Source organism: Diadema setosum, chromosome 8 (assembly GCF_964275005.1).
Source record: "Diadema setosum chromosome 8, eeDiaSeto1, whole genome shotgun sequence".
NCBI classification, from domain to species: Eukaryota; Metazoa; Echinodermata; class Echinoidea; order Diadematoida; family Diadematidae; genus Diadema; species Diadema setosum.
This window is the reverse complement of record NC_092692.1, coordinates 1,593,450-1,619,751: the sequence shown is the minus strand read 5'-3', so window position 1 is coordinate 1,619,751 and position 26,302 is coordinate 1,593,450. Positions and strand designations below refer to the sequence as shown.

The 26,302-nt window shown below is 38.2% G+C and overlaps 1 protein-coding gene across 1 annotated transcript; it reads right to left on the bottom strand.

Annotated features, from left to right (window-relative positions):
* Window positions 1-393: 393 nt before the first annotated feature.
* On the bottom strand, window positions 394-25,516 carry LOC140231693 (ankyrin repeat domain-containing protein 54-like). Its single transcript, XM_072311847.1, has 7 exons — window positions 24,918-25,516; window positions 15,759-15,806; window positions 14,927-15,025; window positions 4,006-4,077; window positions 3,166-3,338; window positions 1,138-1,245; window positions 394-453 (listed from the first exon to the last, which is right to left on the bottom strand). The coding sequence occupies exons 1-7, from the start codon at window positions 25,396-25,398 to the stop codon at window positions 394-396; spliced, it is 1,041 nt and encodes a 346-aa protein (XP_072167948.1). The 5' UTR covers window positions 25,399-25,516.
* Window positions 25,517-26,302: the final 786 nt, after the last annotated feature.

Genomic DNA, 26,302 nt, shown 5'->3' with positions numbered 1-26,302 from the left:
AGCCACGGGCATTTCTCAGTCTATTCCTGAGAAACATTTTGCATGGAAGGAGGGGGGGGGGGGGGGAAACAACTTGATGACATTTTGTGCGAGAAACACTTGTCACGTCGCCAGCAAGCAGCACACATACTCTGACAATGAGAGTTTTACATGTTTCTTCTTAAGTAACCAATTCTGGGAGACATTCATACGCAGGCAAGCAGATACTAGAAAGATACCCCTTGGCATTTCAGCACCGAGTTTGACATATGCGAGTCATACGTAAATGTCGCAGCATCTTGTCCAACTTAAGCAGCGGCTGTCATACTTAGAGGAGGGTGAATACGTCATTTCAACCTCTTGAATACCCTGGGGATTTGTCCATTTTCTTGTTGCACCACAGCTGGTGGACACTCATTGCTTGGTGAGGTTCATCTTGGTGAAGCCTTCTAACATGTCTTGGAGGAGGTCAACCTGATGTATGTACGTAAGAAAACGATAGAGAAAAAAAATGGCATGAAAATACTGATGGAAATTAAAGAGAAAATGAAGAAAAATGAGGATGAACCAAATAAGACTGGGGCAAGTCGAGGTGGTGATGTTGTGATTACATAGAGAGACAAAAAACAACAACAACAACAAACCATAGCAATGAGATCTCCTGGAGAGATAGGAAAGATGTGACCATTTGTATGGCAGTACATCATTAAGCATGGAAGCGCCAAGTAGTCCTCTAGATTATGTGGCTTAAATATAATTTGTGTAAGGCTCAACATTTGCTTTGCACACAGACTAAAAGAAAAAAAGCCTGATCTTGTAAGATGATTCACTCAATCTGTGTCTGAAATTTAATCTTTTATATACCCCAAGTAAGACCAGAAGGAAATATTCATCCTGTGAAATCATGAAACAAACCATCATTTCATTTCATGGCCCACACATTTTTAGCTTCTGACATTTGTACACCAACAATGAACAGAAATATCCAATCCTATTTATTCAAGTGTCTGCACTGTTTCATACTCCGTGAAGAGGGCAGTTTAATCTCCTACAAGGACCATTTCCCCTAATTTTCCACACTGATGGAGGACGGGGGCCAGTCAAAGGGATGCTGTTGAGATAAGAACCAAATCATGACATGGTTGCCATGGTACCCACCTCCTCTTTTCTCTCCGTCTCCTTCAGCTTGGCTGACATCTGTTCCAGCTGCATGGCATTCTCCTGCTGACCCCGACAAGACACGTACACCCTTAGCATCCCCATGATCTACGGTGGACCAAAGTCAATCATAGCAATCCAAGTTCAATAAATGAAAGACAGTAGCGTATTACATTTCACTTAATACTGCATGGGAAATCTTCATTACCTGAAGTATCAACTTCCCTGAGCAAGGCATGGTATAATATTGGTGGAGATGAGAATTGGGCTTTCAACTTTTTGCGAGATACCAAGAAACCACTTATGAAATAGTGCAGAGTATGATATTCAAAGTGGAATTCAAAGTTTATTTGATAAAAATCGGTTTTAGAATGGCTGAAACATCCAAAATCAAAGTAAAACAAAGCGATCATAATAAAAGGTGGGTCCCATCTTTTATCAGGATCGCTCTGTTTTGGATATCTCCGCCATTTCAAAACCAATTTTCATGGCATAAACTTTGAATTCCTCTTGGAATTACACACTCTTTCACATTTCATAAGAGATTTCTCATTATGTCAACAAAAAATGTTATTTAAAAAAGTAATTTTCTTCCACTTTGAATCTTTCAGCAATAATATATTCACTTTGAATTTTTCTGCAATATACAGTCACCCAATTATTCAATTTGCTCTTCTACTAAATAGGTAAAACACCATTAAAGTCAGTTTTATTTCATATCTGAATAGACAGTGTGGTATTTCATCTCTAATCAAATTATTTTAACTTAACCTGCTTTGATAAAAACCATCCAGAGATAGATCAGTAATAGACTGCTGGCATTTCTCCATGTAATTTGATTACCACTCCAACCTGCCCAGTTAAAGGACCAACATCCCCGCATTGGTGCAATCACAAAGAAACACACCCCACACTTAACTCGGTTCCCTTCTTCCAAATAGTGTTAGCTTTGGCAACAGGCAATCTAGCCATGAATAGTGTTTGTGAGCCAAAGGCACTTGCTAGCGGTCTTGGCTAATTAACTTAATTAAGGAATTCACCACAACATAAGCTGCACATGGTTGATACAATGCATGCAAAAACATGTCTAGCAGTAAGAGTGTAGCATTCTTGTTGTGAGATCATTTACACAATTTGGGCACACGTACATACAGAGACACGCAAAAACACGCACCTAGCTGTGCTTACATGGCTTGCAATGATGTGTATACAACAGTATTGTATGCAAGACCTACTGTAAGGTGTAATACAGTGTGATCACTACTGAAGGCAGCAAATCATATTACAGTGCGCTCCCGTTGGGGGGGGGGGGGGGCAACAAAGTAAGAATATAAGTCCAAAGTAAGAAAGTAAGAATATAACAAGAAGTAAGAATATAAGTAAGAATATAAGCCACAAAGTAAGAATATAAGTCCAAAAATGAATTATATACTTTATTTGTTCAGGAATAAAGAAATTTTGATATAATGAGAGAAAAGTGTCAGTCCCAAGGACTTTGTTACAATTGGAGTTGCCTGTACTTTGATGAACACTTGAGATTAGTGTTTTGTTCCTTTAAACTTGGCCAGTTCTGCTGTACATAACGTAACTCCGCAGTGTAATTCCAAGGAGGTACTAGTACCTCCTTGGTAATTCTGCATGTTGCACTGGTGCAGTACAGAACAGCATAACATGATTTGTGAATCTTGGTAGTACCGTAGTCAATAGCAGCAATGCTGCTCAATATATACATGCTAGATATAATACTTTGATATACATTGTGTACAACGTACAAAGACAAACACAGCAAATAACATCAAGATAGTATCTGCTTGTTCTGGAATTATGTTTGCCAATTATAATACAACTTTTCTGTTCTCCATTCTCCCTGTAAATCTACAAACAAGGCAACATGATTTGCCAGTTCTTAGGATTAATCAGACAACAGATGACTTGCATACACTGCCCGAGTACCTTTTAAAATCATATAATCATAGACAGCAGGAAAACAGAACACATGAAAAATGAATGTGTGGGACTAAGGCCTACCTGGAGTATCTCTTGTCTAAACTGGATCCCTTCCAGGGAGGGATTAGTGCGTAGATGTTGGAGCCGACTCAGAGCCAGGTGGAAGGGGGTGTGGCCTCCCCTGTCCAGGACCTGCACATTGGCACCAGCTTGGAGGAGGGTCGTTACCATGGAGATGTGACTCCCTATTGCAGCTGTTCGGAGATGGACAAAAATGCAGGAATGAATGTCAACATAACATTTTCACTAAAATTACACTTGAATGGAGCCACACATTTAAGTTTTACACACCTACAACATAACACAGTCTTTTGATGTCTTAAATGTGGTTGGCATACGACATGACCATGACATGCAATAATTAAACATGATGTCTGTGAACGTATTATCTTTGTGTCCATATTTATAAAATATGCTTTCTTGGTAAAAAGAAAGAAAAAAAGATAATGGGTGAGCCAAGATTAATGTGGGCAGGAATGTAAAACGAGAAAAGGAGCTCTGATGAAGAATGCCACCGAGGAAAAATATTTCCACCCCTCAAATAGGATACATGTGCATATGTAATTGCCAACTTTTGTCTTTGCAAGCCCTTATTTTTTGACTCGGCAAAATTATATTGCTACGATACTACACAGCATAAGATGAAATGACACAGTTTATTTAAAGCACTGAACTGAAAAGAAAAAAACCAACAGAAACAAAATAAGTCACAATGAAGGTTCTTTTCTTACAAAGTATGACCTACAATGTACATATTGGAAAAGACTACGCTTAACATATCATATGACTCCAGGCTCTGAGGAGCTACAAATTGTATGATAATAACGTACCTGCTTTCCCTATCCCTGTTAGAGGACTCACCTAAGTGTAACGGTGTATTGCCAATACCGTCTTTCTGGTTCACATCAGCCCCTCGGTCCAGGAGTAATTGCACTGCAGGAATACACAAACAATCATGAATGAATGATTACATGGATAGCTGAATGAATGATGACATGGTTAGCTGAATGACTGACTTACATTGTAGTGATTGCTTGACTGGTTGGCTGATCATTTGATTAATTGATTGACTGACTGCCTGACTGACTGATCTATACAATGAGTGATTGATTGAAAGAATAATTTACAGATGAATGAAAAAAGGAAAGACTGACTGACTGAATGAATGAATGAAAGAATAGATGGATGAATGACTGAATGAATGGATGGATGAATGAATGAATGAATGGATGAATGAATGAATGGATGAATGAATGAATGAATGGATGGATGGATGAATGAATGGATGAATGAATGAATGGATGGATGGATGGATGGATGAATGGATGGATGAATGAATGAATGAATGGATGGATGGATGGATGGATGGATGAATGAATGAATGAATGAATGAATGAATAAATGGATGAATGAATGAATGAATGAATGAATGAATGGATGAATGAATGAATGAATGAATGGATGGATGAATGAATGAATGGATGAATGAATGAATGAATGAATGAATGGATGAATGAATGAATGGATGAATGAATGAATGGATGGATGGATGGATGAATGAATGAATGAATGAATGAATGAATGGATGGATGAATGAATGGATGAATGAATGATGAATGGATGGATGAATGAATGATTGATTTGATGAATGAGTGAATGTATTTTGATTGATGGCAAATTATCAATTTCTATTATGAACAGACAAAAATTAAGTAGACAAATAAATCACAGTTACGAATCAATACGTTTTGTGGTAGTTATTGGCATTTGATGTGTAGTCATAGATGAACATGAATCACGAATACGAATGACACATGAAGAATGTTGAAGCAAAATAAATGTTCTAATTCTGCAGTTAAAATCAAAGTTGATGACGGAAAGTTATCCTGACAGAACAGTTAAGAGCAAGGCAAGCTCAGGAAAAGAATAATCAGTTCCTAAGAATAGCGCTGAAAGAGGAGAAAAACACCGAAAACAAAGATCCCCCCGACACTGAATTTATCATTGACAGTGAATGATATAGCTCAGCAGCGAACATAGTTTTTTTTCCCTGAATACTTTCAAACATAAGATGGACTTGATTTTGCTACTAAATGTTCTTGTCACGCTCATTTCCTCCTGTCGTGTCTTGATGTCAGACATGCATAACTGGAGTTGACAACTGAAATAGATTTCATACTTTCACAGCAGCGGACAGCCTGCTTTAATCTAGCACATATTCTCTTCGTTTGTTGGGTTAAAGTGACAAATTGTAAAGTGGCAAGAAGAATCACATCAAGACACAAGACACATGACATAAAAAGAGAATGTTACCATGGGAACAACATTACTGTGTTCATACCTGTCTCCTTGATTTGACTCAAAGAAATTATAAATAAACATGAACTTTTTATGCATGGGTGAACAGTATTTAGCAAAGCATACACACAAGATTTGTTTAAAACTGCTTTTTAGTAGATCTACAATATATAGGTAGAGTAATTTCTTTTTTTTTCCATCTTTATTGTTCCAGTCTTTTTACTTACTTCCACATTATGTGCTCGAGATGAATTTTGTATTTCATCATTCATTCTTTCCCACTTTACCTTGAGCACATTCATCATATGGAATTGGCACATTACAGTATAAGTACAGAGTGTACCCTGTATTATCATTATTTATCATAAAGATATAAAAACGAATGTTACTATGTGACATTATAACTTCCCCCGGCTCTTTCTACAAGTCAAAAAATTGGATGATGCACACTTGCACGCTGACAGAAATATGTAAAGAAATAAGACTGTTGATTAGCCAACATATAATTCTTACCAGAGACAGAAACAATAGCTGCAAAACTACTGTATACTACAGACATAATGGTAGAAGACCTTTGGGCTACCTTCCTTCTCTCCATTGGATACAAAATGTTGACATGATGTGCATACTCAACCCACTCAACCCACTCAACCCACTCAATTTTAATGTCAACTGAACAAGGCAGAGCAAAATCAAACCCACGGATACGTGGGTTTGATTTGCACACAAAGACAAAACCATAATGAATTTTAGTCACACATATTCATATAAAATAGTAATACTGTTCATGGCCATAACTACATGAGACCATGTCATATTGCCTACCAAGTCTTCCAACAAACTAGCCACATATCATCAAGAAACTTCACATTCTTACTTTGAATTAAAAGGAATATTACAATATATGGTGATCATGAATTCTGTAATGCCAAAATGGTCAATCAACCACTGAATATTTTGTGTATTTTGTGAATGAGGTCTTGTATTTCATGTTGTACATTGCTATTGACATATGCACATGTACATGTATGCATGTCAGCTGCATTTGTGGTACCATATACTGTATAAGCTGTTATTTCTGCAAGGGTTTAATTTTCATGAATTTCGCGAAACACAGTCGCATCATAAATTTTACAACACGCGAAAATGTCTCGGCATGCTTGGGTGATAGTGCATTTACGCTAGCATCAGCGTCAATTTGCGAAAACAACATCTCGTGAAAATGTATATGACTTCCTCATCTGCGAAAATATCTGTGCGCAAAAATAACAGCATATTACATTTGGCCTTCTGCCTCATGGAATATGGCTGTAGATCATATTTACCCATATTTCAGGAACGAGCAAGGGGTAACTAACATAAAACCACAAACATTTGCGGCATGAAACCTTTGCAAACTGGAGCTGACAGCCTTTTGCGTGGCATGAAACTTTTGCAAATTGTCACTGGCATTCACATAATGCTTTGTGTCTACTCAGACAAAACCTTTTGCCTGCATATTACTTTCAAGATTCTTAGCTTCTGCAAAATTTCATGCACACAAAAATTTCTTGTTATACAATAATAGTATCTAAAGTTGTAAGCAACTACAAAGAAGAGCAACAATGACTGTTAAACAATAAAACCAAAAGTATTTTTATCACAATGGGGGAATTGTGAGGCCGCAAAGCCATCTCTCTCTCTCTCTCGCCTTTTCATAGGGCAGTACATGAACAAAGTCATGTACAGAAAAATAACTAGCATCAGATCCCGCCAAACACACACACACACACACACACACACACATCCACAATAGATGTGAGAAGAAAATGGCAGCCATGTGTAGAATCTTGGCATGAAGTTTGGTGAGTCATAGTCTAGGTTTTAGAATCTTTTTACGATATCTTTATTGGAGCTGCTAAACCAACTCGCGTCAAGTTGTTTGATGGCGCGATCCCAAGAACGGGAAGAAAAAGAGTCCAGACCGATCGCTCTCAGATGTTGGCAGAGTTCAAAAGTTCACGCTTTTGTAATTCACAAGTATGCTCCATCAATATTCTATGGGAAAGTTATTAGCTTAGAGCAATCCGTCTAGACTCTTTTTGTCTTGGTTCTTGGAATCGCACCATCACTCAACTTGACGCATTCAGGTTTAGCAGCTGAAATAAAGATATCATAAAGAAGTCCTGATTGCAGACTACTAGGTGATTCTCAGCTCATTTTCTTCCTTCCTCTAATGAGAGTACACAGTCAGGTGAGATCAATGCCAGAACAAGATAAAACACTGCAGGACTAGATTTGTACATTGAGTGGCCAGAATCAACCAACTTCTTCAGCTTGGCAACAGTGTACATTTTCCTGTCGTCTGGTGCTTAAATAAACATCGCCATGGAAACCAGCTGAATACACGATTAACCAATGAGGAGACTGAACTTTACATGATCCATTTTCATGGCTTTGAACATCCTTCTCACACCCACTTTAATCTTTTTACTCCTTACCCATCTATTCACTGCATCCTTCTAGCCACCCTAGCAACCTTAGTAACCATAGCAACCCTCCATATGCTCCTCTTTTGATGGCTTCTCTGTTCTGTTCAATTATCATTACCTGATGTTTGAGTTTCATTACTTCCCATTGTGAATATTTTCTTCTGCTATTCTTCTTCAGCCTACACATTACATTGATTTGCAGTCATTATGCCACAGATTAGTGTTTGACAATACAGCTCATATTCATGGGGCGCAGGGCAGGCAAGAAGCAAAGTTTTTATTCATACCAAGAATTTTCATGGACAGAGGTCTAGTCATAATCTACCTATCATTTAATGTCAGTTTCTTTGGTTGCAATTCATATCAGTTCCTGAGTAGCTTATTACAGAGCAGAGGGCATTTTGCAAGTCTTAGGGAAAGAGGCAGACAATGCAGACAATTTTTGCGAATAAACACTGGAGAAAATTTTAAATCATCAATAACACTACAACACAATGACACTACATTATTGAGCAGAGTACTGTAAAACACAATATTTTTGCGGCATGAAATTTTTGCGAATTGGAGCCGACGGCCTTTTTCGCAGCATGAAATTTTCGCGAGTTGCCTCTAACATTCAATGTGTATAGTGTAGACAAGAACTTTCACATGCATTTGAATTTTGCGAATCTTGGCTCTCACAAAATTTGTGAAATTAAAATGCACGCGAACATTCAGATGCCCTACACACATCATTCTTGGCCAGTGACAGTACACTGAACTCTACAACATATACTCTAAAAATTCCTCCCTCACCATCTCCCTTCCTCTCCTTTTCTATTTTCACTAACCCATTTTTTTTCCAGCAAGAAGTAAATACCAGAGAGGTCATGACTAAACTAAAGCATCGCCACCAAGGACATAGTTACGTCTCACGTAATATGTTTGTTCCTGCAGCATGGTGTGTTTGCGCTAAGCTCCAAGTCAGAACCATAACACATTTAAGTGTCTGGTAGTAAAGGAAGTGCTAACTAAGGGCCATAAATTTCATGACATATGCAACTAACATTTGACTTTTCCCACTCCCACTCAATGCAAAGCTCTTTTGTTCTATTAAACTGATGTAAATCAGTAGGAATAGTGTCGTATTAACCCTAAAAAGATGTGGGGCTGATTGAGGCCCCCCCCCCCCCAACATTTTTCATGATAAATCTGTAACATAAAAATCTTGTGCCACGGCATTTCTTGACTTTTTTCTTTTAAGTCTCGCGCAACTTTTGTGACCAAATTTGCGATTTGCTAAAAAAAAATGATTTCATGTACAAATCCAATGCAAATTTTGTTTCGAGCCAAAATTCATAAATGTATCATTATTTTTACTTTTAACAATTAAAATCAATTAATTTCATGTTGTTTATGATTGAAATAGTGCAGCCGATGATTTCCATCGTAAAAATGATAAAAAACAAAAACTCAAAAACAATGAAAAACATAAGAAATTTAAACAAATACAAGAAACATTTTTTGATACTGCCATTTTTTTATTTACATTCAATAAGAATCCCAAAGAGTACCTAGACCAAAAATTAGCAGTTTCTGACTATTATTTACAGATTTACAGCCAATTTCTTTAATTTCATGGACAAATTAGCATGATTTATTTATTGAATATAAATTTGAATAATTGTGCAATAATTACCTATTCAGCTTTACATGTAGGTGTAGGTGACACGTGTGACAATTTGCCTCGTGATCACACGGTCAGTGGCCAAGATCTTGGGGGGGGGGGGTGTAAGTTCATTAACCTTTGACATTGTCTGACTTTACCAATATTCAAACTTGACTAGCATCTTTAGGTGATGTACCTTCGGTGTGAGTTTTGTGGTCTTAAGTCAAAGCTGTGGAAAGTTATTGAGAGCACAAAATACTGTACAGCAAGACATCACCTCGGCATTAATCTTTTGGAAATTGGAGCCAACGACCTTTTTTTGTGGCATGAAACTTTCTCAAATTGGCGACTAACAATTCAGTGCATTATGTATGGAGAAAAACTTTTTTTTTTTGTTGCATTTATCGCGAATTTTGGCTCCTCACAAAATTTGCAAATTAAAGTTTCATGCACATGAAAATGTCTGGTTTTACAGTATCTGAGATGGAATGAGACTGAACCTTGATGTGTGCTTGAAGTTACTACAGGAGGCTGTTTCCTAGCAATGAGGAGTGTGATTATTCTTTGTGATGTGTAGAGGAATAAGAGAAACTTTTTCAAGCTAAAGAAGGAATTACATACGCTTGAGATATTTTCTGTGAACAGAAAGGAACTCTCATCATTTTATGCCAGTAACAGCAACAATTCTTTTTTTTTTAATTCCTAATCTCAGATCAGGTTGATATGAAAAAAAAAAATCAACAAAACAACAATTTCTGATCAGATCACAAAAGCTGGTTGAACACTGGATAATAACTCTTGGCTAGAGAAGGGATTTGTCAATTATTCAAACAAACAAAAGTTTGGGAGAGTGAGTTATGACTGATAAAGGCTTATTTTCATTTAAAATAATTAATCTGTCACCCACATGTATAATAAAAATTCTATTCATGGTCATCATGTAATGCAAATTAGATAAAAATATCTTTTGCTTTTATTGTAATAATAGGACAAAACAGCGATTTTCTTTTTTTAAATGACATAACTAGAACATTCATTCAAGTACATGAAATTCTTCCATTGAGTTGTTTTCATTGCAACTGACTGACAAATTGCCATATCAATGTAAATTAAGATGATTATAGGGCAATCTGTCAGTCAGTTGCAAAAGAAAGTTCACTTAGGCCTTTATCATTGTACAATGGAGCAGCAATGAAAAGGCACAACATAATGTGCCACTTCTAAGGAGATATCATAGCGGTGTGTGGGGAGTTTTTTCTGAAGTGATTATTAAGTGTACACATTACAGTTTATCACAGGTCTATCCAACAGGGAACTCTACAACTACAATCGGAATTATGAAAGTTCTTCTAAACGACTGATGAGAACTCTCTACAGCTAAATCTTCTGCAGTCATTTACGATATTGGAAGCAGCTGTGGCCTTGAGAAAAATAAAATGACAAAGTTTGATCTTGCGCATGCAAGCAAAATATAGTGACGCACTTTCATTTTTTTCCCCCCGACATTGAACGTGACGTAAACATACAGGCCTTGGGAAGGAACTATTTGTGACACAAACCACTGATGTGACATGTGACATAGGGAGTGCTATCAATCAAAGTATGTCACAGCTCTGCCTATAGGGTATGGGATCATCGACAGCAAGTCGTCACACGTCTTCTCTTCAGGGCAAAGGGGGAGGGGAACCTATCTCATCAATGTCTCCGGCTCTTCATTAACAGCACACCACTGATGTCTTGAAGATCTGAATGTTATGTATCTTATCTTTCGAAAAATGTACAAAATATGTTGTTGACATTCCACGGAAGCTTGATGGGTGAAGCCAAGTCACGTCTTTCATCATAAAATCAAAGACTTAATTTGATTTGTGGTATGAGGATTATGGCATGCATCGACAGTGGGCATTTCACTCCTGCTCAGTTACATGTACTCTTTAAATCTTGTTTTGTGATATTACAAAGCTTTGCTGATTCATTCTATCTTTTTTTTTTTTTTTTTGGGGGGGGGGTGGTGTTTGCCACAAGACAGTGAATACTGTCCCACAGTCTTTGCTTCTTTCACAAAAAAAAAAAAAAATACTGAATATGTGGTATATTCTAAGATGTTCTTTATTTTCACAAATCCCAAAGTTTGCTGATATACTAATTAACCACTGCCTCCCATAGGACAAATCTTCTGTACAGTGTACATAGTCTCCAAAGAAAGAAATCACCAACTTCTCTCCTAAGTAAAAACAGACAATTCTTTCATGTTTCATTCTGTTCTACTGTAAAAGTCAATATTTTCATGCGATTATTTTCTTCTTTTTTTCGCTGAGCTTCTCAAAGACATATACGCAGATTCTTGAATTCACGCTGCGTAATTGTCAACCCATTCAAAATGTGCAGAGAAAACTGTGAAGATATTTTCGCGGATTTTTGCAGGTTTTAGAATTCGTGCTTTCCAGAAGTACATTGTAGAGCGAAATACATGAAAATTCATGTGCCACAAAAATTTCTGTGTTTACAGTAGATGATGAATTCTGTCGTTAGCAATATTGTCTTACAAGTCTTAGTTCCCCAAATATTACGCTTGCAAAGTGTAGTAAACATTTTAAAACAAAACACTCACAAGGAGATGCAAGTTGGTCTGATATGAAGACAGGTGGATTTAGCCTCCATCCACCAATGAGACAACACTTGCCATATGTAACTTTACCACTGGAATCTTCACATACCATCATTCTCTTCTGTACCTTAAACCATGCACTAAAATCTTCCATCTGTTCACAATGTTGCACTGCAAAATGATGTTTTTTAATTATCTTGAACTAATACAAAGACATTCCAAACTAGAAGTATCACTAAAGGTGATTAATATCCCCGCTCCTGCAGCCTAGATTCCTATGAAAAAGAATTAAACCTGGGTTTGATAAAAAGTTATGTGTGTGTGTCTGTCTGTCTGTATACATGTGTGTAGTACTGTACCTTGTGAGTACCTGATACTGTTTCACAATTGTGGAAGTAGTTCACTCCACAAGATTTGAAGAAAATACATTGTATGCAGTTACCATTGTCAGGTACGAACACGAAGAGTGACTTGCATATACACCTATAGATCATTATAGGCCCTACATGAATTCGAAATAAATTGCTTAAACACTGTGAAAGTAGTTTGCTCCACAAGGTTTCGGTGAAATTGTGGTTACCATGGTAATGCTTTCTCCGACAAACACACACAAAAAAAAACATGTCTTGCAGATCTACATCTGAATGTAATTATGTACACCAAATTTGAGAGCAATTGCTTCAAAATTGTGAAAGTAGTTTACATCAAGATTTTTAAGAAAATAAACTGTTACCATGGCAATGCCTTGTTGGGTACAAACACAAAGTGTGTCTTGCATAACTACACCTATAGATCATTATACGTACATACCAAATTTGAAATAAATTGCTCAAATACTGTAGAAGTACTTCACTCCACAAGGCAACGCTTTCTCTGACAAACACAAAAAACATGTCTTGCACATCTACACCTCAATGTCATCATGTAACCCAAGTTTCATCAAAATTACTTCAAAACTGTAGGAGTTCGCGACACAAGATTTCAGGGCTGCCAACTCTCACTCATTGAGAGTGAGACTCACTCATTTTGGTCCTTTCTCACTTTATTTCATTTGCATGCATTTCTATTGATCTCACTCATTTTGACTCCTAAATTATGGCATTGGCTTATGGGAGTCTCACTCTCAACTAGTTTCCAATGTTGGCAGCGCTGAGATTTGCAACGGACCGCCCGACCGTCCTACCGACCACACGCTGATTCCTATACACTTTGTACCCCCTTATACACTTCGTGTATGCGGGGGTATAAAAATTTACTGTGTACGCCATGTTTAGCAAGGCTATTTTGTGTGTATGTGTGTGTGTGTGTGAATTGGGACTTCCCGACAATATCATGAGTGGCTAAATTCCCAGTCGTAAGGTACAGAAGTGAATGGAGAAAATGTAGGCGTGCATGTCACATTCACGTCTGGTTCAGAGTTAATATTTTAGCATGTTGTTAAATTTACAAGTTTCATCACTCAAGTCACAAAATTTGAGAAAATAAAGACCTTGCAAAATATATGGCATAATTGGAAAATAGCATTCAACACAGACATACTAAAGCTTTTCGACATGCACTCATCAGAGTAAAATCGCATGAATGAACAGAGAACAGAGGATGGTGGCAATTCGGCCATTGCTCCCACTTGATGAACAACCAAGAGTGTGCGGAACAATACTGTTCATCTTGACAGCCAATCACAGTTCGCCATTTCGCCCGTATGGTTTCCTTCGCTTCCTTTATATTGTTTCGTTTCTGGCTCTCTGTTCATTCATGCGATTTTACTCTGATGAGTGCATGTCGAAAAGCTTTAGTATGTCTGTGTTGAATGCTATTTTCCGATTTTGCAGTACCAAGCACTTATTCATATACAGTCAAACCTGCCCTAGCGGCCACCTGTCTATAGCGGCCACCTGTCTATAGCGGCCACTGCAAAATCCCCCCCGAGAGAAAAGCCCTGTTAAAGACCCTGTGTATAGTGGCCACCTCTCTAACGCGGCCAGCGGCCACAAATTTTGTTTCCCGCGGGAGATATTAACCTGTCTATAGCGGCCAAAAACCCAATGGAGCCGTAGCCAAGCCGATAATTCAGCGTATTTTTCTGTTTGGTAGCCGTGCGAGCAACGTACAGTGATCGCCACCGCTGCATTCATCCCTCATTCAGTCATAATAATGCACGATTCTTCACGACAATAAACATGCTACTGTGCAACAATATCATATACACCGGCATGGTTAAATGCATGAAACACGGTGTATGCATACGTACACACATACACTGTACATGTACATGTAAGGATACAACGATGATACATGTACATGTAAGCAATGCACACAAAGTTGGATTACCTGTCTATAGCGGCCACCTGTCTATAACGGCCACTTTTTCCGTCTCCCTTGGGTGGCCGCTATAGACAGGTTTGACTGTATATGGCATAACAAGACCAATGCCATTAAACCCTTCACACAGTGTGGTAGACACCAGACAGACGTCACTGCAACTGACAAGCTTGGTCATTTCTAGAGCTCTGCCTGTACATGAGCATACATGGATCTGTGCATTGACCAAACTCATCACCCCCTGGTAGCAGTATTGTCATAACCAACGCTGCAAACTGGCACTGGTCCGACGGTCTCTGACCAGTAAAAATCACTGTCAGACCAGTAACTTTTTCAGGAGTGGACCAGTAAAGAATGGAAAAACTGGGTACCTGCTGGTCGGACAGACAGGTTGGTCCAGTAGGAAAAATGGGTTAGTGTGCAGCCCTGTCATACCTATATCTCGGAAGCCCTTGGTGATTGCAAAGTGAAGAGCTGTCCTCCCTCGGTCGTCTCCTCTGTTTGGGTTGATGCCCTCGTCTAGCAACCTTAAAACTAATCAGCAGATGAGAGAAGGATGGTGAGAATCATTGACAAGCGAATCCTGGTAGACATGTAAGGAATAAAGGAATGAATGAATATCTTGACAAAAAAGTCGACAGATGAACAGATAGATGGATAGAGATAAAATAGGATAGATAGATAGATGGATAGATAGATGCATACACTACAAACAGTAGCTAGATAAAGAGATAAAGAGATGGATAGAGATATAGAAAGATAGATCTAGATAGGTAGGTAGATAAATATCTGGATAGGTAGACAGATGGATAAAAGGATAAAAGATAAATATGAAATGAAATAGAAATATATCATGGTAATGACATATTCAAATATACTACAATTATTTAAGTTAGCAAATGTAATAATCACAAAAATTATTTAATGTTCTTTTCTTTGGTTAGATCTGTAAAAATATGTGAAACTCATGTTCTTTACAGCTATCTCTTTTAATCTCCATCATTCATTTTGTATACGTCTTCGAGACTACATTTCTTGACCAAATATCATCCTTTTAATACTGTATTGACATTTTACATCATTAAAAAGTATGTTATTGTTTATCTCCCACTCCTATCCCCATGGGGAAGAAAAAAATACAAAGATTGCCACAATGTGAGTATTGATCAACAAACATCATGCATGATGTTCAAGGGTGTGTGGGCTATATTATATTCTGTGTGATTGTTCCCACAGTGAAATTCTGGCAAGTGTTCAACAGACTTACCTTCATGGTATTCCCCTTGTTGTGCAGCAAGTCTCAGCTTTCTTTCCCCTGGCGATAAAACACAGGCAAGCAAATAGTCAGCTTCGTGAATTAATCACAGCAAAGGTAACAATACTCCAGAAGCAGGCTCTAAAAAGCACCAACCACCAGGTATGAACTCTAGCTCCCTTACAATGAAATACTCCAACAAGTACAAATCAGTTAAAAGCATTTTTATTCTTCTACATCAAATGTATCAAACAGAGCTCATACATGTAATATAAGTGTACAAGTTATTTGCATTCTAGAAGCATAAAATTGATCTGAGTTTCAGGCATTATGAAGAAAACAGAGCATTTTTCTTTCTATCCAACTGCTTGATTTTATCGCCGTACATCATCAGCCCAAGATAACGGATGACAGATTCAATCTGAATCCATACCTCATGAAATGCACTAAGCATTTCTAATAGCTTCAAATATCATTTGACAAGTATTGGTTTTCTTTCCTCTCATATTTCTCTCCCTCTGCTCCCCCCTCTTTCTCTTCCTTCATTCTCTCTTTGTATCTTCCTCTCCTTCTCAGTCATCTCTTCCTGGAACAGTACACCTGTAAACAAGACAATTATTCCCCCCAAAAGATGATGTAAATAGTCATTGGCATTGCCTGCACCAAGAGACCCCAGAATGCTAATTCAATACACAGTCCTGCTTAAAACGCAGGCAAGGGAAGTGCAATTACACGGCGTTGTGAGGCTTTAAAACACGCTCTTCCTGCTCCAAGAATCGCGGTTCAAGCACAGGGCACAATCATTGGTCTCCTTAAAGCCCTAGAATATATTTGCAGTCAATATACATTTTGGATGGTTTGTTGCCCTAAATGCTGTTACAAGTGCTCCATCACTTTCATGATTTATGCTTAACTATGTACATTGGGAATAACTTTGATTGCCTGAAATGATACAAAATATGACAAAATCCAGTAGCAGTTAAACAGGCTCCTTAAACATGCTCAGCACAAAGGGAAAATGGATGCATGTAACCACATACTGAATTGGATGTTCTTCTTTTCTTTCCTTATTTTCCCCAACTCTATTCATTGATTTACTTATTTTTCTTGTTAGTAAAACAATGATTGCTGCAATTCTGCTCTTCCAATAATATTCTTGAAATGATTGATATTTTTAATGTTTTCAAAATGATTTAACTTGCACATATCTTAATATGATCACATAGTTATAGGTTGAATGTTTGCATTATTACATTACTTCTGCAAGAGATTACCATCAAACTAAAAGTTAAGAGGAAGAAGGAATGGTTAAGAATCTCTCCAGTAAGTCTTGCCTAGTTCCTTGCTACGTAATAGTGGCATAAAAATATGAAGTTCATCGAGCCAAATTTGGGCTCACGTTATTACATATTTCTATACATGGCTTACTTTAAGCTCAATACTCAACATTATTACACAAATCAATTTCCATGAATACATTTTTCCATCATCAAATTAGCAAAGCATTATCAGTCAATGCAAAATGTCTGTATATGTACCACCTGAGTTATCTTTTCTAACATCAAAAAAAAAAAAAAAAAAGGGGGAAAAAAAGATATGTGTGGGTAACAGCACTGGCTTTATGTTCACTTTAAGGTTGCATTATTGCAATGCACACAAACAAATCTATACTGCATGGGTGCAAAGAGAAGACCATTACAGTAAATATTACCTCATAAACTTGTAATTGGTTTTAGAGCAATAGACTGATAAGAGGTAGGCCTACATAGTCAAAGAAAATCCAAAGATACACTTTTCTCAAGACTCCTTCTCTGCATATCCACGCCAAACATGACATCAGTTTTATGTGGACAGTGGAACAAATCCTGTTTTTCGATGGGCTGAATTATTTTGTGGTAATGAATTGGGAGGCCCAGGCGAACTGATTACTAGGCAACTACCTTTAAACCAAGGAGTGACTCGGCTTGTCAGGCACCTGTTTCATCCCATTAGACACCCTAGCAAGGGGCCTTCAGTTCACTGAGCCGCCTGGCATTTGATTACTTGTGTCTTCCACTCCAGACAGGTCTTTCCTGGATCTGCTTGCCACACAAAACCACACACATGACGGGGAACATTGTCGCACCTCCCGTGAGCCATGCCTGGAAGACACCATTTACATTCAATTGTGGATCTTCATCGAGATTCACACCAGCTCATTAATCAGCCACTTGCCCACTACCAGCTGGTGCTTGGTTTGAGAATGACCAATGATGATGGTGGCTAGGTCATGCACAGGTCACACTTTTATCACTATCTTTGAAACATAAAGTCCAGAACAAGGCAGACTTAGCATTCTCTGTACAAAATTGTACATCTACTATCACATAGGCCTATAAGTAGATACAATGCTCATGTACATGAACATTATAATTTTCTAACAATGTAATACATACTCCAGGATTTAACATCAGTAGTGGCCCTGTGGCCTAGGGTTTTTTTAGGTGGTCCACTCAGGAAACTTAAGTTTCAAAATAAATTGTTACTTTTGTTTTAATTTCGGGCCACTACAGTACATATCTTTTTGGGCCAACAAATGATTTAATGATATCAGTGCCCCCCCCCCCCCAAAAAAAAAAAGTGTTGAACCCTTGAATCATATTACTTGCTCATTATAGTATGTTTGACCTGCACTAAAATACATTTATATTTTTTTCTAAGGTGATTTCCTCCACATCTCTTGCACAGTGGAGTGTCTACCACTTTTTTATTTTAAACATCTATACACTGTCCAGACCATTGGGAAGGCTGATATTGAAGCAATTACTCTGGCTTCTCTGGCTTAAAAAACTTTCATGAAATGTTCACATTACTTGAGAGTAAACCAGGTACAGTACTCACTCAACGGTTCAAAGATTTATTGATGCCCAATAGCATTCATAGTCCCTACACGTAAGGCAAATGAAACAAAAACAACCACAAAGCATTAAGCACTATTTTAGGCTATCAGGAGTTGATGATGATGAGGAAAAAGAACAAAACACAGCTCTCAAAATCACTGCAAGATTATCAAGTGCAAGTCCATTTCATCAATTATAAAATGAAAGCCCAGGAAGAAGGTGAATACAGAAACAGTGCCTGTAGTTCAATCATAGACACAATTTTAAGCAAAAATGTGCTTTTAAAATATGAAACAGGATCTAGGTTCTATTACCAATGCTGTGCAGACTTGATGGGATTTCAGTTTTAGTAAATCATCTGCTTAAGGCTGACGCACACTATACGACTTTCGGTTGCATGACTAACAGACTTTGGATCCGAAATAAATAACAACAGCCTCAGAATAAACATGCTAGTTTATTTCAGATCCAAAGTTGCTTATGTAGTCGTGCAACCTAAAGGTGTGTAGTGCGCAGCAGGCTTTAGGGATGAAAATAGGGTCAACAGTAACCCAGACTTAGCACATAATGCAAGCAGACCATTGACAAACTATCAAAGAAGAAATGTTCTGATGCACTAAAACACTGATCCTACCTCATTTTTAATATACATCTATCAAGTACCCTGACAGCCACTTGTGTTCAAGCCCTGTGCTCAGTGCACAAAATATACAGATTGTGAAAACCATTTTAGTCAAATACAAGTTGTAGATACTGTAATTACAAAAAAAAAAATGCCTAAGTTGAGCTATGCTTTCCTTTCAATTTTGAGGGAAAATTCAGTATGTGTCATGATGAAACATGTGTGGAAAATAAATACTCAGACAGGGAAATCATCTTATAAATGAAAAATATCTCCCTAAAGAAACACTGTGTTATTACAAGAAAAATGCAAGACCGCTTAATGTTGTTACTTTCTTTTGTAGTTGATCCTTAAATGATTGTGTGGAAACACAGAGTGTACATAAATGCATTTGATTTCCCATTTAATTGGTTTTGGTTGAGTCTTCTTAAAACTTTGTTTTGCCATCAAATATTACAAATGGGTATTACAGGTTGGAGTTTGGAGAAATTTTCTCATTAAAAGACAGATACAGTAGTAATTGCCGGTCATTACGCAAATTATGGCTCAAAATTTAGTATATAATTTGTAACGGTGCTCTCTATAAGATTGGAAGTGCTCTCCTACATGTACAATGTGCATATATGTATTCCTTTATTTTCAGTTGGAATTTACGGAGCAAATAAAATTCCTCACCATCTTTTTTTGTTTTTTTGTTTTTTTGTAAAATACTGCTTGTTCTTCTATACATTGTGTATTGCACCCACACTAAAGTACCCCTACAATGTAAGTCATCAATGCGTCATTGCTTTATAACAAAGTCAATGTGACATGTCAGTGCACTCCAAGAACTACGCCATGTACATACTCATCTTTTGGCTAAAGTACTGAACAATGGATTCTTTTTTCCTTTCTTTTTTGCATTTTTTTGTAATACAGGAGAATAATACATGGAACTTCATTACCATCTCATATTTATTAATGAGGTATACAATGTATGCAGCCCTCCACACAGGAATTCCAAAGGAGGTACAGTGCATATATGGCTTACGTACTTGACTGTTTTATCTACTGTATGAGGAAGACACAACAAGGATTTAATCTGTAAAAGAAATAAAACAAGAACCACATCATTTGTATATAAATTGTGATAATTTGAGCACAAATCAAATAGTAAGAAGCTTGTAGTATTATAAGCACCTCGATTGTCTCCACACAATGACTGTGACATTGCTTACTTACACGTAGCTATACAATGGCCTGTCGCTGTATGTGCTACACACAGCGTCTGGTTGGGCTAACTTACACAGAGCTTTACAAGAAGCATTGCACTTCAGAGATGTATACACAGTGCCACCCTGGTGCCACACTCCTACTTGCCTGTGTACAGACATTTGAGTGTACAGCTGGTGTAGGTAAGGACTTGTATTATGGAACAAATACAGTTAAACTCGCCTAAGTCGACGTCGCATATGTCGAATAATCGCGCAAGTCAAAGATTTTAAAAAGTCCCAATTTTTCCCCATTGACTTACGTGTATTAATTTACTCACAAGTCAAATTTTTTAAGTCGAATACTCGCCTAAGTCGATGAAATTCCAAGAACACTTTCACGGAAAAACCATTGAATTCACTGTGCCTAAGTCGAATAAGATTTTATTGTGTAATAAATCACTGTCAAAATAAACATTAACGTTTCATTAACGCAAGCGGATTCACCTGAGTCGTTATTAACGCAAACTAACGATCGGAAAAATTAACGTTTGTAGTAACGATGAGCAACGATCCCAAGCGCAAATCAACGATGTTTCGTTGACATTAACGATAGGTAACGCAAGAACTCACGTGAGATTTTGGTTTCCGTTACCCAGACCTGGTGAAAGGACAACGTATCGCCCCTGCCGAGTGTAGCGATCTATGCCTTATATACTTAGCGGAGTCTTTTCGTGAATCGAATCATGATTTCGCGAATGGTTAATATGCGACCGGGATCACCAAAAACGCACGCCAGACCACCACAAAAAAAAAAAAAAAAAGCCGGATGTTTGCCTTCAGTTTTGGAAACGAACAGCGGTAACAATCGGCTCCACAAGATGCTAGAATAAATGTCAGATGTTTGCTCTCAATTTTGGAAATGAATAACGGTAATATTCAATGTGGATAAAGTGTCTTGCTGAAGGGCAAATATCGGGCACACCGCTCCAGCTCTCGGCTCCAGAGTAGACAACATACATGTACATTACACATACGTAGTGTATGCGTTGTGTAACTGTAAGTCGATTTTTTTCGACTTACGCACAAGTCGAAACTCGCCTAAGTCGATGTGTTTTGCTCAGTCCCGAGAAGATCGACTTACATTTGTATGCGAATTTAAACTGTATGCCCATTCATTTGATTTGTCTGATGGCAGGCAAGCAGTCCAACATGAGATTGTAATATTAGCACCATGCCACATCTCAAGTATTTCTTCAAAACTTGATCACTGATAAATACAATAAATAGTCCCCTCGATAATAGTGGAACTGACAAATTCTAAAACAAGCAACAATGTTATGGTTGTTGGAATTAATGTCATAAATAACTTTTAAGATTGCCATATACATTGTACAGTACAGTACCTTTCTAAAGCTTATTTTAATTAAACCCAGTCATGGTTATATACTTACAATCTTGTATATTAAAGGGATGGTACAGTATTGGTGGAGATGAGAATTGGGCTTTTAACTTTTTGCAAGATACCAAGAAAATACTTAAAAATACTTATAAAATAGTACAGAGCATACCATTCTAAGCCGAATTCAAAGTCTATTTGATGAAAATCGGGTTTGGAATGACTGAAACATCCAAAAACAAAGTAAAACAAAGCGATCATAAAAAATTGTGGGTCCCACACTTTATTAGAATCGCTCTGTTTTGGATATCTCGGCCATTTCAACACCAATTTTCATCAAATAAACATTGAATTACTCATGGAATTACATGCTCTTTCATATTTCATAAGAGGTTTCTCATTATCTCACCAAATGTTAGAAACCTGAAATTAGGTCTCAACAAAAACTATATGACCCCTTTAAGCATTTCATTTGCCATAAAGTACTTTGGTTATGGGTAAATTGAATGTTACAAGACAAGGATAAAGGCAACAGCCTTCATTGCTGGCATACAGAACCCTCTGACACTTTTAAGTGATTGGTTATTTTGTAAGTCCCGTTCTACATTGTAGCTCAATCTAAATGTATCAATACAGCTATAATAGTATTATTGGTTGTTTGCTTGGTAACCTACGCACCTCTGAGTCTGATACAGTAACAGCAATGTATAGAGAAATATTCAATTGAAACAAACCCAAACTGGCCCAATTGGCAATACATCAACTATTGTCAATTATCAATCAAAAGATCTATTAGATCCAGAAAATAGAAAGGAGAGTGGATCATATCACCGGACGCCTTTTTTTTTTTTTTTTTTTGGTGTGTGTGTGTGTGTGTGTGTGGCTCTGCTGGATTCCTTACTCAGAAGATGAAATTTCGGCCAAATATGGCACTACGAGCCACTAATTACTCACAAAGTCCTGTGAATAATGAATTTTGCAAAATTATGTACATCATTCACTCAAATTTTTAGAAAATAGACTTCTGCAAGAAGGTACATGTATTTTTTGTGTGTTTTAGCTCGGGGTAAAATCGCATTACAATACCGCACACAATTTGCCAATGGAATAATCGACGTCTTTCACATCCTGTCCATGTACCAAAATCACAATTCATACCGACATCACGATTCACCCAACAAATTCGTACCGAGCGGACGACAAAGAGAAAATTGGCGAATGAGGCTCAAATTGGCAAATGAGGCTCAAATTTTGTATTGTATGGGAAAAGGTCTAATACCCCTTTCAGGTAAACGTGGATGCGGATAATAGGAGCACTAAGTCGTAAAATTTTGATTACATGAACGGTAGAGGAGTAAAAAAGTGCGCATTATTTTGATGCTGCTATTATCCGCATTATTGCAGCATGAGGAGTAACTATACACAGCCCAGTCGCTGTACATGGTACGTCGCGACAGGGCTGTACGCGCGCGACCACCAACCACTAGGAGAGCGACGTAATCGTATTACGATAGCTTTGAATTTTGATACTTAACATCATTTTTGTCACCTCAAACTCAACGAGTATACTTTTCAATATTTACTCTACATCTGATGCTATCAGTATTCAAATGTACGCAATGAAACTTACCGAAATTGATCATCATATCCAGCATGTCCACACGGTACACAATCTTTCACGCCAGGCCTAACTATACACAGCCCAGTCGCTGTACATGGTACGTCGCGACGTACCGACGGTCAGGAATTGCGCCAGAAAGTGTCATTTATTTGTTCCACGGACTTATCGCAAGTGGTCTCCATGGACCCAGTGTGGCGAACTATTCTTCTGTAATAGAAACATGCATTTAACGTGAGTAAAGTATTCTGTTTAAAGGAGAAAAGTATACATTTTCCTAAGTTTTGTAGTGCTAGTTGTGTTGAGGTTCCTCACTTTGAGGCTGCATGCCGCGCTCGTCAGACGCTGTTTTCGCATAGCGTAACAGCGTCTGGTCGGGCTACATGAGGAGTTGATCGAGAATACATGAACGCGTTTTACGACTTATGCGCACTAACAATCCACAGTTCGGTCAAAGGTCACTCCATTTGCCGCACAACCGCTGATTGCTGAGCTTGAGCGAGAGCTGTGCATACACGTGAGTATATATCACTGGAAACATTACGTCATTATAGAGGCGCGCGCAGTAACCATGACAAATACTCCCGTCTTTCGCACCGTTATATGAACGGGGCGCTCGTAAAAGTAGTGCGTACTTCATGGGATATATGAACGCGATTTTGATTACTTCATCCGCATTATTTGGATGCGGATAATTGAACCGCGATTACCTGAAAGGGGTATAACATGAACATTTCGAGCAATTATGCGCTGAAATCTTGTGATGAATCAAAATCTTCTTCTATAATATTACATTGTAGAAGGTGAATTTCTCAGCCTTTTTACATTTTGGTGTCACATTTTTAGTGATTTAGGCCCATACAGCCATACAATGCTCTGTAATGCTATTAAAATCTACAAAGTCCTGCGCGTATTGAATGTCATTTAATATCTAATACGCACAGATGTGCGCGTCCTATACCATGCTGTCCGGCAAGGTAATTAATGCAATACCAATACTACTCCAACTGTCCAAGTCCAACTAGCCAATAAAGCAAGCTGCCCGGCCATGATTCGACAATAACACCGTCCAAATACCGCCGGCTACATGTAAAACTCAAAATGTTTGCATTTGGTCAAATTTTGGCACAGTACCAAGCCAGTAGGTCAAACCTTGGCATTTTTGCTTTAGAATTAGAGTAACGTTACATAGTGATACATAGTCTACTTGAATTGTACTGTAGTCACTACAAATACTTGTATTTCCACTGCAAGTCACTCATACAATACACTACCTTGACAATACAATAAATTGAGTTTTTTTTAGAACTGTGAATAATGAAATCATGCATAGATTGTTATGGTCTATGAAACCACAGCTAGCCTTGCCTTGGTCGTGTCAAGGTCTGGTCCATTCCTGGTCATGGCATGCACATACAAAAAACAGTCATCACACGTCACGTGGATTCATACGCATCGCATACCTTGAAAGTATCTACCAACAGGTGATCGCTGGAGAACCACTGCACCTCTGCGGCATCGCAATCGTCTCTTTTTTATCTTGCCATGAAACTCTGTAAGTTCATTGTTATTTGGTGAAATTGCATATTCAAGGTCTAAGTATGGCTGTTGCACTTGTAGAGTTGAAAGACTTGGACCCCCTGCACCCCTGGCTGATGATGCTACAGCGCCTCCAAGAGTGAACCCTTTGGAGGTTTCTGAAGACCAGTTTGAAAAGTCGCATTTAAAGTTGTCCCCTGGTCCTAAAACACAAGAACTCAACATATCTGAGGCAGAAGCAACGCTGTGTTGACTGTGGTTTTCGCCCGACGGGCCCGGCTCAACATTGTTGTTAGTGTTCGGCGAGTCACTCGGAGCGATGATGTTTATCACGGGTGGAGGAGCCCGCATGTACGGCAATCCACCCGAACAAGACGGTCCAGTTTCTGTCGCGCTGTCGCTCATTCTCCTTACGCTATCTGTCGGGGTTTTACGATCATATTTTCTCTACGTGCGTTCAGCGATGGTACTTCATCATTCACAGTTTAGTTGCAATGGGCGAGAAGATCCTTCATGATCACGATGATGTTCTTTCACTGCAACATTGACCAAGCAAAGGCTTCTTAAACTAAAAGTGTAAGGAATTTGGTGGCAAGCCTTCGTATCGTTCGGGCTAGCTTGCCATACAATGGGTGATTTCAAGTTCGGTGCTAGTGCTAGTGCTAGTGCTATCTCAGCACTAGCACCGGCGCTAAAACCGAACTTGAAATCACGTCGGTGTTGGGAGTTGACCTCAAAATTATGACGTGTTTCCGGTAGCTGGTGCTGGGCTCGGTGTTGAATGTCGTCTGCTGAACCGAGCTCCGCCGATTGTGTTAGCGATTTACGTGCTTTTTCCCCATAGACTAACACTAGCCCCTAGGGATTAACATTTTCTTCATTTCAAGTTCGGTGCTGGTGTTAGCGTTGCCGTGCGAGACTCATATTCACGTCCATAATAGATGCACGTTTTACGTGCAAAGTCTATGCTAATGCGGTGGTCGCCCACTAAACGTACACGAACACTCTCGACATGGCTTTATAAATCGGAGCCTGGGAGAAAATTAAGATAGTTGTATTTTGGGGAGTGGATGAAATTTGTGGCATTTTAATCTGTCTTCCTCACTATGTCTCTAAAACTAAGCAATTTTGTCTACATCTTTAAATATTTTACTGTAATCACGCGTAATTACTTTTTTCGTCGCGCAATTCCCGCGGAGCTCGCGGTGCTGTGATTCCAACACCTAGTGCTGGTGATCGATAATTTTGATCGGTATCGCCTCGTTAATCTGACCGTCGGTGTTGGAGCTCGATTTAACGCTGTTATTCG